The 13,281-nt window shown below is 32.3% G+C and overlaps 1 protein-coding gene across 23 annotated transcripts in view; it reads left to right on the forward strand.

Annotated features, from left to right (window-relative positions):
- The window catches only part of RALGAPA1 (Ral GTPase activating protein catalytic subunit alpha 1), a 207,855-nt gene that overhangs the window by 34,405 nt on the left and 160,169 nt on the right, over positions 1–13,281 (forward strand). For all 23 annotated transcript variants that reach the window (XM_016152108.2, XM_016152096.2, XM_016152091.2 and 20 more), the window contains exons 5-10: positions 743–786; positions 2,089–2,266; positions 3,762–3,877; positions 6,077–6,215; positions 7,178–7,386; positions 9,370–9,609. In XM_016152108.2, coding sequence (XP_016007594.2) covers positions 743–786; positions 2,089–2,266; positions 3,762–3,877; positions 6,077–6,215; positions 7,178–7,386; positions 9,370–9,609 — 926 coding nt within the window. The remainder of the gene's footprint in view (positions 1–742; positions 787–2,088; positions 2,267–3,761; positions 3,878–6,076; positions 6,216–7,177; positions 7,387–9,369; positions 9,610–13,281) is intronic.

A 13,281-nucleotide genomic window follows, 5' to 3' on the forward strand; every position in this document is an offset into this window, starting at 1 on the left:
AAATAGCTGTGGAAGAAATTCCTTTTACTGGTATAAGATTTTAAACATATAAATATATTTTATATATTTTATGGATTTATACTTAAGTAGTAATAAAAATTATAGAAATCATACCAAAATCTGCATAATGTTTTCCTCTGGAAAGTGATTCAGGGTGGGTGCACAGGAGACTTCATTGATACTTGTACTGTTAGATAAAACATTATAGATAATATAAGTAAATGAAAATTGAAATTATAAGAAACATGAGACTGTGTTTAGATTTATTCAGACCAAATGGTGGACCTCTGGAGGTTTGTTGATATTATTTCTGTATTTTATTGTAGATTCGAAATATTGTATAATTTAAAAGAAATATGGTTTTCAATATTTTAATGATTTTGAATATTTTGAAAAAAAACTAATACAATGGAAGTATTTATTAGGAAATATTAACATTATAAGTGTTTATGTACCTAACTAAGTAGAAGTTTTCTGCATTGATTTTTATTTGAATTATTTGGATTTAAGCTTTGTTTTGATAAAATATATGTTTAATTGCAATAAGCCATTTGTTTACAAGGTGACTTTTCATATGCCCTTCTGGTCCCAAGATTATGGCCAGAGTGATATCAAAGTCACCAAGAATAATTTGGAGGTTGCCAAGGACTTGTTTTAAAGTGTTTTCAAGTCTGACCGAGAACTCTGACATTTAGAAACAAATAAGAAGAAGTGAATGTATAAAGTCATGTTTTCTTTTCAGGATTGATTTTAAAGAAACTACTCCACACAGGAAACTCCTTGAAGGTATAATATAATTATATTTCTTTTCTGTGATTTCTTAAAAACCAAAGCAGACATCCATTTTTCCTGTATCAGCTTTTTCCTAAAGAATTTTGGGTTGTCTTTGGTCCACTTAATTGAACTGAATTCACTTGAGATATAGCAACGTACTCAGTATGAATGAAAAGGCATACTAAGTTGACCAGGCTATTGAAAAACTATTGTACTTTTGCTACTGCATTGACTCATTCACCAGATATACTTTACTCTGTGGTCTTGAGAAGACAAGTTAGTCATTACCCAAATTATTCTTCATTTTACCATGCTGTTCTTAGATGTAGAGGAAAGTAGAGGATCTATATAAAAGTTTTTTTTTTTTTTCATTATCTTGTTGGCTGTGGTAAAAAAGCTACCCAGACCAAAAGAATCTTGCTGTAGATTGGATAAGTCACATATTGTAGGTACTTTTGGCATAAAGACTGGGGTGTAGTAGTACAAAGGAATAAGCCTTCCCACATCTTTATCCTATTCTCCGACTAAACCATGAAGTGACAGCAGTTGAGTAGCTTTGACAGTAGCTGTTAACAAAACTGTTATAGGGTAATTTCCAAAGCTAACTAGTGAGGTTAGGTTAGTGAAGAACTTGGTGTTTTGCTTGTCTAAGGTTGAATTTTTAAAAAAATCTTTTCTTATTCTCTTCCTGGGATATAATTCATTCATTGATTCAAATATTTATTCTGCATATAGGGCATTGTTCTAGGTGCTTAGAATTCAGTAATAGGTCAAAATTCCTGCTTTGCAGCTTAGCAGCAAATAAGTAAATGATATAATTTCAGAGAGTGATAAGCTTTTTAAGGACAATAGCATTGAGTTAACGATGTACCAGGATCCCCATAATCATTCCTCCTTTCACTAAACTCATTATAGCAAGGAACAGTCATTGACCTCTCTCTTCTTACTTCTTGGATAAGACCTGTTGGTAATGGAAAGAAAGAAAGGAGGGGGAAGTAAACAAGAAGGAAATGATTTTCTGATTTTTTACAATTGGAAATTGTAGAATAAAAATTACCCTGATGGCTTTAAGTAGTTAGAGGCCATGTTCTTTCATTCGTTCAGAATCCATTAATTTAGATTTACAAATAACGAGGGTTCAATAAATGTCATGGTTGTAATATCTCTCTCTTACCCCTTTCCTGTCTCCTCCCTCCTTTTCTTCCTTTCCTTCTCTTGCAACGTATCATGTGTAATCATCTTCTAGAGAATTTTTGTCTTGAAAGAAAGAAGTTCCATTATAAATAAAAATACCACTTTTTCATTTTATTTTAGATCAGGCGGGAAGGTGTTCGTCTTTTCTTATTATGGTTGCAAGCTCTTCAGAATAACTGTAGCAAAGAACAGCTTTGGATGTTTTCATGCTTAATTCCTGGATTTTTAGCACCACAATCTGAATATGGACCTCGAACTTTAGATAATCTCATTAATCCTCCACTCAACCTTCAAGAAAGTAAGATTATAAGCTCTTATCCATTAGTCTTCAAAATTTTTCTGTGTAATTTTTAAATATATTTTTTAGATTTTTGTATATTTATTAACTGGATACTCTAAGTCCATATTTTAAAATGTAGGTTTCATTATTATTTAAGTATGATGCTGAGGCCAACATATCAGGAGACAATTGCCAATAAAAAAATATTCTGTTATTCAGAGTTCCCAAGAAGAGAGGGTATGCCACACCAGGGAAGCACCAGGGTTAGTCGGGGATGGGATGGGAAGTGGAGAGAAGGTTAGGTACCATAGGCAAGGCATTGGGACTTAAGGGCTATCCCTACTAATCTAGTAGCTGACCCTAGGGCGATTAGGTCAGAAAAATAGTGGGCCTGAGTGTAAGTATGAGATCCCAGAAGAGAAGGCAGTAGAGGTGTGGACTTTGTATTGGTTGGTTTGTATATAAAAGGCACACTTTCAGGCCTGTCTTTACTATCTCTAGGTATTAGTCCTGGGAGGGACAAGCTCTCCAGGGCCCAAAAGGCCCCTGATGTCAAAATATCAGAACTACATGGTTAACACAAGCCATTTACATTTATCTTTAATTTCTAATTCTTATGTATCACCTTGTATCCTCGAGGTGATTGGAATGTACATTGAAGTACAAGTGTTTTATTTTGTGCACAAAGCATTGTAAAAAAATCCATTTCTGTGAGCTTAATTACTTGGCTGATAGCTGCTGAGAAACAAGGTTAGGGTCCTGTCTGTGCTAAAACAGGTACTGCTGATTGTGCTGCTTAGGAAATGTTTAAAAGAATTCAGCTAGTTGTGAGTTGATTTTTCTTGAATTTTCATGTGTTATAATGTTTTTGAATATCTGAGAAGTGAAAAATGTAAAAGTTTATTTTAAGTGCACTTCTGTAATCAAGGAATTAAGATGCAAACTCTATTTTTGAGATAGAAGTAGTATTTAATCCTTTGACTAAAGGGGCTCCCTTAAAGAGTAAGTATGGTCATTGCCTAGAGCAGTGGTCCCAACCTTTTTGGCACCAGGGACCCATGCTCCTATGAGAATCTAATGCCTGATCATCTGAGGTGGAGCTGAGGTGGTGATGCTAGGCTAGGCTAGCACTGGGGAGCTACTGCAAATACAGATGAAGCTTTGCTCACTTGCCTGCTGCTCACTTTCTGCTGTGTGTAGCCCGGTTCCAGGGTTGGGGACCCCTGAAGAGTAATCAGTTTGTTTTTTAATTGATGAATAAGCACATTCTTATTAATTTTTTTTTTATCATATGGAATTTTTGTAGTAGACATTCTCAATGTGAATTTTAAAATAAAGTTTATGGTTGTTAATGATGGATTATTAGGATGACCTCAGATTAATTTCAAGATTCAGTCATTAGAATGTTTTCAAGCAGTATTCATTGCATATATGTTTTGCAGTTAAATGTTATTTGGGTCATATTATTGTATCATTAAATTTGATAATTATGTTAACCTTTGTTTTTGGATAGCTCAAGTCACTATAGAGGAAATCACTCCTCTTGTCCCCCCACAATCAGGAGATAAAGGACAAGAAGATCTCACAAGCTATTTTCTTGAAGCACTTTTAAAATATATAGTAATTCAGGTATGGGTTACCATCTTTGATATCACCTCCTTTCCTATCCTGTGTAGGTAATTCATTTTTCCCTCTTTTACCATTATTCTGTCATAGTAGATATTTGCTTCTTTTCCTGATGGCAAAGTGACAAATTTTTACTTTTGAAAATATGTTAGTATGTCTTTTCTGGAATGAAAATTATCAGACATGTTATGAACCTCTTTGGAAGCTGGAAGGAGAAACTTTAAAGTAGACTCTTTATGTATATACCTTCTTATGTGAATCAGTTGGGTTTACTTTGTAATCTTTTCATTTATAATTAGCAGCTCTGATACTTTAATTGAAAAACTAATAACTAATTTAGGAATCAATCTGCTAAGAGGAATGTGGAAGAATGTAATTTACACTTAAATCTCTTCATATTTTTTAAATTTCCAGGTACACATATTTTGTAAAGTAACCTCTTCACCTCTAGATATGAAATGAGCATGTCTGGATTGATGTAAACACCCTTAGCACATACAAATTTCTAGTAACTGTTCCAAACATGAAGAATTCCCTATGCCTCAGAAGCAAACATTGTGAAGTTAATTTGGACCCTGAATAAGTTTGCCCAGGTTTTTGAATACTGATTCTACATCTTGCCATAGTGCGACCTTTGACAAATTCTTTAACATCTTTGTGCTTAAAATAGAGCTAGAAATAATACCTATTCCATTTTGGTGTTTGATGCTTAAATCATAAGTGAAAAGTACTTAGGATAAAGAAGTGCATGACACAGTAAATATACTATAGTGAATAGTTGTTACTGTTATTACCAATTTTTCTTTTAAAAAACCTTATATGTCATAGAGATTTTTAAAATTGTTTTACTGGTTTATTGAGATATAATTAACATACAATAAACTGCAATGTGTGAAATTTACAGTTTGATGAATTTTATTACATGTGTATACCCATGAAACATAACCACAATCAAGATAATGAACCTATTTATCACTCCTAAAAGTTCTTGGACCCCTTTATAATCCATCCTTTTCCACCACCCCATCCCCAGACAACCATTGATCTGATTTTTGTTACTGTAGTTTGCATTTTCCATATTTTCATATAAATGTGGAATTATATTGCACATACTTTTTTTTTTTGGTCTGGACTTTTTTTCAGCATAAAAATGCTGAAAAAGTTTTGAAAATCATTTATATTGTTCTGTGTATCAATAGTTGGCTGCTTCTTTTTACTGCTGAATAGCTTTCCATTGTAGGGACATATCCCAATTTGTTTTCCGGTCGCCTGTTGATGGTAATGTGATTTGTTTCTGTTTTTGGCTATTACAAATAAAACTGCTGTGAATCTTGGTAAACAAGTCTTTGTATGGACACAAACTTTGTTTTTCCTGGGACAAATACCTATTAGTGGAATGACTGAGTTGTAGAGGTAGAGTAAGTTTATATTGACTAAGACACTATCATGCTCCTTTCCAGTGGTTGTATCCTTTAACATTCTAACAGAAGTATATGAGACTTAGAGTTGCTTCATATCCTCACCAACAGTTGATAGGGTCACTCTATAATTTAAGCCATTCTAAAGTGAGTGTATAGTGATATCTCATTGTGGCCCACTTTTTACCTTTATCATTCTCCTGCTTAGATAACCTCTTTACCCTACTAGAGTTCTCACACTGTATATTTTACTGCTGTTCCCTCCTGTGTTCCTTCCCCCAAACACCTCCACTTCATGGCCACTACCCTCCCCTGTCTCAGGCTCTGAGTCCCCACTGGGCTGCTGCTTTTGCTATAACCACTTCATGGATGCCATGCTTTCTGCGGTCAGCCTCTAATTACCTGCACTTGACTGCCACTGCTTTCATTCTTTCCTTTCTCTCACATACGCCTATTCTGTATGACTTTCAGGCTGAATTATTCTAGAAGGGGCAAAATGGAAAGATCGTTAGTATCTTTGTTATTAGTAAAGCTAAGTTTTGAATCAACTGACAGCTTTCCAGGGCTCATTTTAACTTCTGAGATTTTTGGAATATAGCATATATAATTATCATTAGACGAATTTTAAAAATTTATTCTTCGTATATTCATGTACATACATACATGTATATAGTTATATATCCTCACTGTGTAACATTTTAGCATTTTGCTTAAGTAACTTTTTATAAGCTTGTTTATAATATCTTTCTCCTGGAATAGTTCTAATTGTGTTGTGTATTTTTAGGTAAAAAGTTTAGAATGGAAGAACAAAGAGAACCAAGAAAGGGGATTTTCATTTTTGTTTTCACATTTTAAGAAATACTACTTGCCTTATATTTTTCCAAACATCTGCAAGGAGAATAGTTTATATCATCCTGTACTTGGTAGGTAGTCTTTGGAACTTTCTAAAAAATCACACATAAGAGTAAAACATACCTCAGTGTAAAGTGGACATTTATTACCTGCAGAAAAATGATAATTTTTAATATGTATATTTATTAATTAGAGGTATACCTTGATTTATACTGAAAGTAGAATTTTGTTAATAAGAAATTTTCATTGAGAGTGAAGATATATTTTAAAAAACTTATTCTCTGGATCTTACCCATTGGATGAGAGAGATCTCACTATATTATAAATTTTCTTTTTAAGGTCCCCCAAGGGTTCAATTTAGTATATTTTATTCAAATCCTGTAATGGAATAATTACATTGTCATATATTTTGATGATGTCTTGTCCAGTATTTAGTGGCTGTGCCAAGATGTCTGTTAAAACCTTAAAGCTAGAGCTTCCTGGACAAATCCAGGGTTAGAAACAGACATCTGCTGTATATAGAAGGCATTAGTAGTCTGTGGAAGTGTCTTTTTTACTGAAAGATTTATATTTTAAGCTCTGCCAAGTTATGCAACTAACAAGTTTTAGCAAAACCATTAGGCCTGGTAGAAATCACTTAAATAATCAGAGTTAGTAAGCCTTGTGCTATTGGGAACAATATCCTTAAAAGAAAAATTCTTATGTTTTGTGTGACTTCAAAATATGTGTCTCAGTGTTAGATTAATTGACATGAGCTCTCATTAATTTTAAGTGGCTCTAGAATCTTCTCTACTTAGTATTCATTGAGCCTGTTAATGATATTTTTCAAAAAGGTATGTTTCTATATATTAGCCATAGTTCACTCTCTGGATTCTGTGCTAATATTTAGCAAATTATTTTAAAATGGCATTTTTTGGTACTAAATCTACTTCTAAAACCAGAATATCATTATAGTGTTTTCTCAAATGTTTAAAAATGCAGATTTATCTAAGCATAGTTCCTTTCTAATTTTTTTTTCTTTTATTTTGCATAGATATCCCACAGATGAGACCAAAGCCACATTATGTTATGATAAAGAAGGATGCTGAAACCAGCGAAGCAATATACTGTACAAAGGAGCCTTTCATTAAGGCTCGTGTTATTGTCATTCGTTGGCTGGTTTCTTTCTGGCTTGAGCCAAAGCCACATACAGGACCTCATATTCCTGGGATGGAAGGTGAAGTCTTGCCAAAGAATATTCAGGTAATACACATATACCTTGCTAAAGTTAAAAATGGTTTAAGGGATTTGTTCATCGATTTTAATTGCCTTAGGTGTAGAACATATTTAAAACAAATAATGGTGATATTTTCTTTGTATAAATGTATCTTAAAAATCCAAATTTTAATAATTACAATAGAACCAATTTTCTTAAAAAAAAAATAAAACTTAGAAGGTAATGAAGATAATTTCAGTCATATCCGAGCCTCAGCTTCCAATTTATTTCTATTTTATGTTAATTTTACAGTACTAAATACATCCTCAATTGTACAAATAAAAATATTACAAATTTTACAAATAAATACTTGCAGTTGGAAACAATTTGCAATCAAATTGTTGTAGGACCTTCATAGTTCTCTAGCGTTCATAGAATGCTGTTTTAAAGTCTTGTCCCCAACTCATTCAGAGTCTAGAATTGTTATGTAAAATTATAGTTACACAATAGAGGGACTAATATTTAAAAATCTGATTTTTAAAGTTTCCTCATTTTTACTTTCTATTATTTCCTCAATGTACGTTTTTCCTGAGCTTGTCTATATTACAGTGCCTTTTTTTTTTTTTTTTACTATTTTCCTATTCTCAGATTTCCTCATTTAGTTTTAAAAATCCTACACTTTTTTTTATATGACTTCTTAAATCTTTTAAAAATTAAGTGGAGTTATAATGTATGTTTAGTTCATTGAGGTTTAGAAATTTGGCTTATATTCCCCTTAGCCTTCTATTTATCTGTACCTGACTCTGTGGAGTGTTTTTCCAAAAACTTTGTTCCAGGTTCTTTACAAAGACTTATTAAAGATGGAAACTCTCAGCAGAACTATTTTTCTGGTCCCAGAATGTAATACTAAAATTATAGATTTTTTGATTGGGAAGTCATGTTTGATTTCATTTACTCAAACCCTTTTATAGATAACAAAACTGAGGCCAAAAATCGAGTTAACTTATTAGAAAGTAATTTAATGTACTATAGAATAGTGCTACTCCTATCATACCACGGTAGTAATATCTTTATCACCATCTTAGGACTTTTACTTTTTCATTATCAGTTGTGGTGAAAATTCTATTAAGTTTTTAGAATATAGAGTTTTCTAATATTTTCTTTTAGCCTCATTTCTACTTCTGTCATAATTTTTCTTCCATTCCTTTGATTCTTAGTAAGAAATTTTTACTTGTATGATATTTGTCTAAGGTAAAATATAGTTAATTTTAAACATTGAGACTTTATTGAGCAAACAGTCAATCTTGTTATTATTGAAGTCTGAGCTAACTTCATCTGCATTAGTTTTTTTTTTTTAAACCCAGAACCTATTGGTTTAATTGTTTGCATTTATTATTATTATTAGTTTCAAGTATACAATACATTGGTCAGACATTTATATAGTTTATGAACTGATCCTCCTGATTGCTCTTTCTCTTCTCTGGCTCTTTTTGTAGCCATTACCTTACTGCTGACTGCAATCCCTATGCTGTACTCCTCATCCCTGTAACCATCTATCAACTACTAATTTGTACTATTTTAACCCTTCACCACTTTCTCCCAGTCCCCCTATCCCCGCCCCCCTCTCTGGCCATCACCAGATTTTCCTCTATATTTGTGAGTCTCTTTTCAATTAATTTGTTCTTTTTGTTCCTTGGGTTGCATGTATAAGTGCCCATCTGCGTTAGTTTTTTTTCACCCAGCTTTAATTAGTAACTTGTTTATACTGTAAACATACTGAAAAACAAATCTAATTATACGTAGGTGGATGATTGGTGAGTATCACTGTATCACTTAGATGTCGAGTTATTTACATTCCCAGTTAATCGTTTAGAATGGATTCTAAATGAAACTGTGCCCAGATTTTAAGCAATGCTGTAAATTACTTGTAAAATGTTTTTGGATTCTGTCAGTATTTGTCGATTTGTTGTTAGAAGACAAAATACCAAGTTTATGATTATGATATTCTTCTCCTTTTGTTTTTATTTTAGAGAGCAGCAGCTAGTTTGGTATCCAGAGAAGAAAACAAAAATGATAATGCTGATAAAGCAGATAGAACTACAGAACCAGAACAGTCTCATTCTAATACAAGCACTCTAACGGAGCGAGAACCCAGCTCATCTAGTCTCTGTAGTATAGATGAAGAACATCTCACAGACATTGAAATAGTTCGCAGAGTTTTTTCTTCTAAAAGAAGTAATGTAAACTTTGTCACAGAGATATTTCGTCAGGTAAAATACTTGAGTATTTTTAATTTGTAATACAGACTTTTGTCTTTAATAATATTGAATTTAGTGACTTTTAGTCACTGTATTCATTTTATTCATGAAAATGGTTTTTTTTAGTTCATATTTAGTTTTTTAAATTCACTACTTTTAATCCTTTAATTTTTTTCTCCCTCTTTAATTGCCCCACCCCCTCACTTCCACCCCTGACTTATGGATGTTGCTATTTCCCCTTAAGAACTGGGTCTCTGAAGGTGGGATATCTCCTCCCACACTCTTGGGGCATGCACCCGGGGCCTGACGCCCCTGTGGTATGGTCCGTGATTCCAGCTGGGGTGTGAACCCAGGACCTTCTGCATGTAAAGCAGATGTGCCAACCACTATACTATGGAGCCACCCCAATATTTTTTATTATATTTTTTAGTTAAATAACTATGCCCCCATACCGTTTCTGTTATCAGAATAATTTTCTTACTTTGTGGTTTGAAACTTTTCTATCAATTAATTAATTATAGTAAAATTATTTAATCTTTCCCTCTCCAATAAAAGTGGTTTATTAGTATAAGAAACCATGTTTTCATTGCCTTTATCCTCCCTTCAGAGGCTTAGTTTTGTCCTCTAAGACAGTGGTTGCCAACTTTTTTGCTACCAGGGACCGGTGCTCCTGTGAGAATCAAATGCCTGATGATCTGAGATGGAGCTGAGGTGGTGGTGCTAGCTTTGGGGAGCAGCTGTAAATGTAAATAAAGCTTCGGTCACTAACCTCTGACTCTGCAACCTGGTTTCTAGCAGGCCACGGACTGGTACCAGTCTGTGGCCCGGGGGTTGGGGAACCCCTACTCTGAGACATTCTGAAATTAAAGTTGTTTAAGGCAGATGTTATTTAGAGAATAAAATAAAGGAGAAGGAGATAGAAAGAATCAAAGCTATTTCACATAAAGATACCTAAAAATTTCTAAGTGTACATTCTCAATTACATGGAAATTTTGTGGAAAACAAACCTTATGAAAACGAATTATTTGCTTTAATAGAAAAACTACTTAACTTTTGCAAATAAACAACATTGAGTTTTGTAGCTGAAGGAGATCATTCAAGTCTCAAGTCTCACAGCAAGTGGGAGATCCGGGACTAAAAATCCCAGATCCTGGTTCCTTTGTCAGTGCTCTATATTCTATGCCACACTGCCTTCATATACCAGGATGCTCTCTAGGCGCAGCAGATCTTCATCATCTCCTACATGTGTTTATTGGTATGTAAAGCAAAGCATGAGGCAGCTTTGTCAACCTAAGTTAAACAAACTTGTAACATTTTGTCCAGCTTTGGCAGTGGTTCTAGTTATGGTTAAGGTTTGTGTTGACAGAATATATGACCAATGGGAAGGGGAAGATATTTGACAAATAGTTTGGAATATTTTGCTTGTGAGAAAGTTTAAAGCTTATAGAGCTATTCAGGTTTTTCTGCTTCTTGAGTCAGTTTGAATACGTTTATTTTTCTAGGAATTTGTTCATTGGATTTGTTTTTAGATTTGACAAAGTTTATTATCCTCTCATAATCTTTTTAATCTCTGAAGCATTTATATTTGTATCACCCCTTTTCATTCCCATTAGTATTTGTCCCTTGTTTTCTTTTTTCCTGATGATTCTTGACAGAGATTTTTCAATTTTATTAGGCTTTTTAAAGAATGAACTTTTGCCTTTGTTGATCCTCTCTGTTTTATGCTTGTTTTTCTCTTTCATTAATTTTTGCTCCTTGTTATTTCCTCTTTCCACTTTTTAAAATTTTATTTGGTGGTTCTTTTCCTAGCTAATTAATTTTAGCCTCACATTTTTCTCATATAGGCATCTTTGAGGTTGTTAATTTACCTCTTAATACTTTTTTAGCTATATTCTATAAATTTTGATGTATGGCATTTTTATTCACTTCTAAATATTTTCTGATTTTCATGTTAATATCTTTGACCTGTGAGTCATTTATATGTATCCTCAAAACATTTTAGATTTTTCTAGTTTTCTTTTTTCTAACAAATTTTTAATGTAATTATTTAATAATACAGAATATAGTCTATATTATGCTAATGATTTAGAATTGTTCAAAATCTGTAGCACAATACATAATTCTCACAGATGTCTTTTATGCTCGAAAAGAATGTATTCTCTTGAGTTCAGTGATCATTAAAGTATCGTATCAAGCTTATTATTGTGTTTGTCAACTTTTCTATATCCTTACTTAAGATGTTTGGTCAGTTTGACCTCACAATTATGGAGAGGAATATGTTAAAGTCTTATATTCTGATGATGAATTATATATGTTTTTCTTTATAGTTCCATAGATTTTTCTTTGAATATTTTGAAGCAATGTAATTACATAAAAGTTTGTAATTTTATATATCTTGGTGAATTAAATCTTTTATTTTTATGGCTTTTTTTGTCTGTAGAAATTATTTTAGCTTGATGTCTATTTTATCTCCTATTAATACATATATACTACTTTTTATTAGAATTAGCCTCTTGAATCTTTTTTAAAAAAATCTTTGTATTTGCAGAACTTTTTATGTAGTTAGATTTCATATGTGTCTTGTAAATATGGTTGGATTTAACTGGAATATTTATATTTATTTTAATTACTGATATGTTTCGATTTATTGCTACTATCCTATTTTGTTCTTTCTATTTTTCTTCCCATGTGTATATATTTTTTTCATTATTCTCTTATTTTTTGCTTTCTTTTTAATTAATGTTCTCTGCCCCATCATTTGGCTTAAAGTTATACTCTGTTCCTTTAGTTATTACTATATAAATTTTAATGCACATACTTTATACTTTCTAAGCCTTAAAGTAACTATTTTTTTAACCTTCCTAATCAATATAAGGATCTTAGAAACTTATTACTCTAATTTCTCCCTCCAACTTATATTTATTATAATCGAATATTTTAGTTCTATTTCACATATTTTATTTTAACTCTAGCATTATTTAATTATACATTTACTATTGATTTACATTTAGTTACATATTTATCACTTTTCTTTGGTTATGATTTCTTCCCTTGCAGATCTTCTATTTAGAATCACTTTATTCTGCCATAAAGTTCATCATTGAGAATTTACTTTAGTGGATGTCTGTTGATATCAAACATTTAATGTTTTGCCTATGTGAAATGTCTTTAATTTCCCATTTTCTTGAAAGATTTTTTTCCCATGGACATAGAATTCTAGATTGATAATTATTTTCACCTAGCATATTTCAGATACTTGGATGTTTTCCCATTGTTTTTGTTTTACGTTGTTGCTGTCAGGATGTCAATCCAGTAGTTGTGTACTCTTTTTAGTAATAGATCAACCATCTTTTCTCTGGGTCTTTTTAATATCTTTTTTACTATTTGGCATTTTGCATTTTACTGTGGTGTGTCCAGGTCTGTGCTGTGTCCAGTGTGATGCTGATTAAAAATATTTATTCTTCCTTTGGGGATATTTTGTGCATATTGCATTTGTGGATTAATGTATTTTGACAGTTCTGGAAAATTTTCAGCCATTATCTCTTAAATATTTACTATCTAATGATATTTATTATTTATTTAAATATCTCTTTAAATATTACCTCTGGCCCATTTTTTTCTTGCCTTTTCTAGAACTCTGACAAGATGTATATTGGACCTTCTCACTTCATGCATATCTCTTAA

This window comes from Rousettus aegyptiacus, unplaced genomic scaffold, assembly GCF_014176215.1.
Source record: "Rousettus aegyptiacus isolate mRouAeg1 unplaced genomic scaffold, mRouAeg1.p scaffold_m13_p_3, whole genome shotgun sequence".
Lineage (NCBI taxonomy): Eukaryota > Metazoa > Chordata > Mammalia > Chiroptera > Pteropodidae > Rousettus > Rousettus aegyptiacus.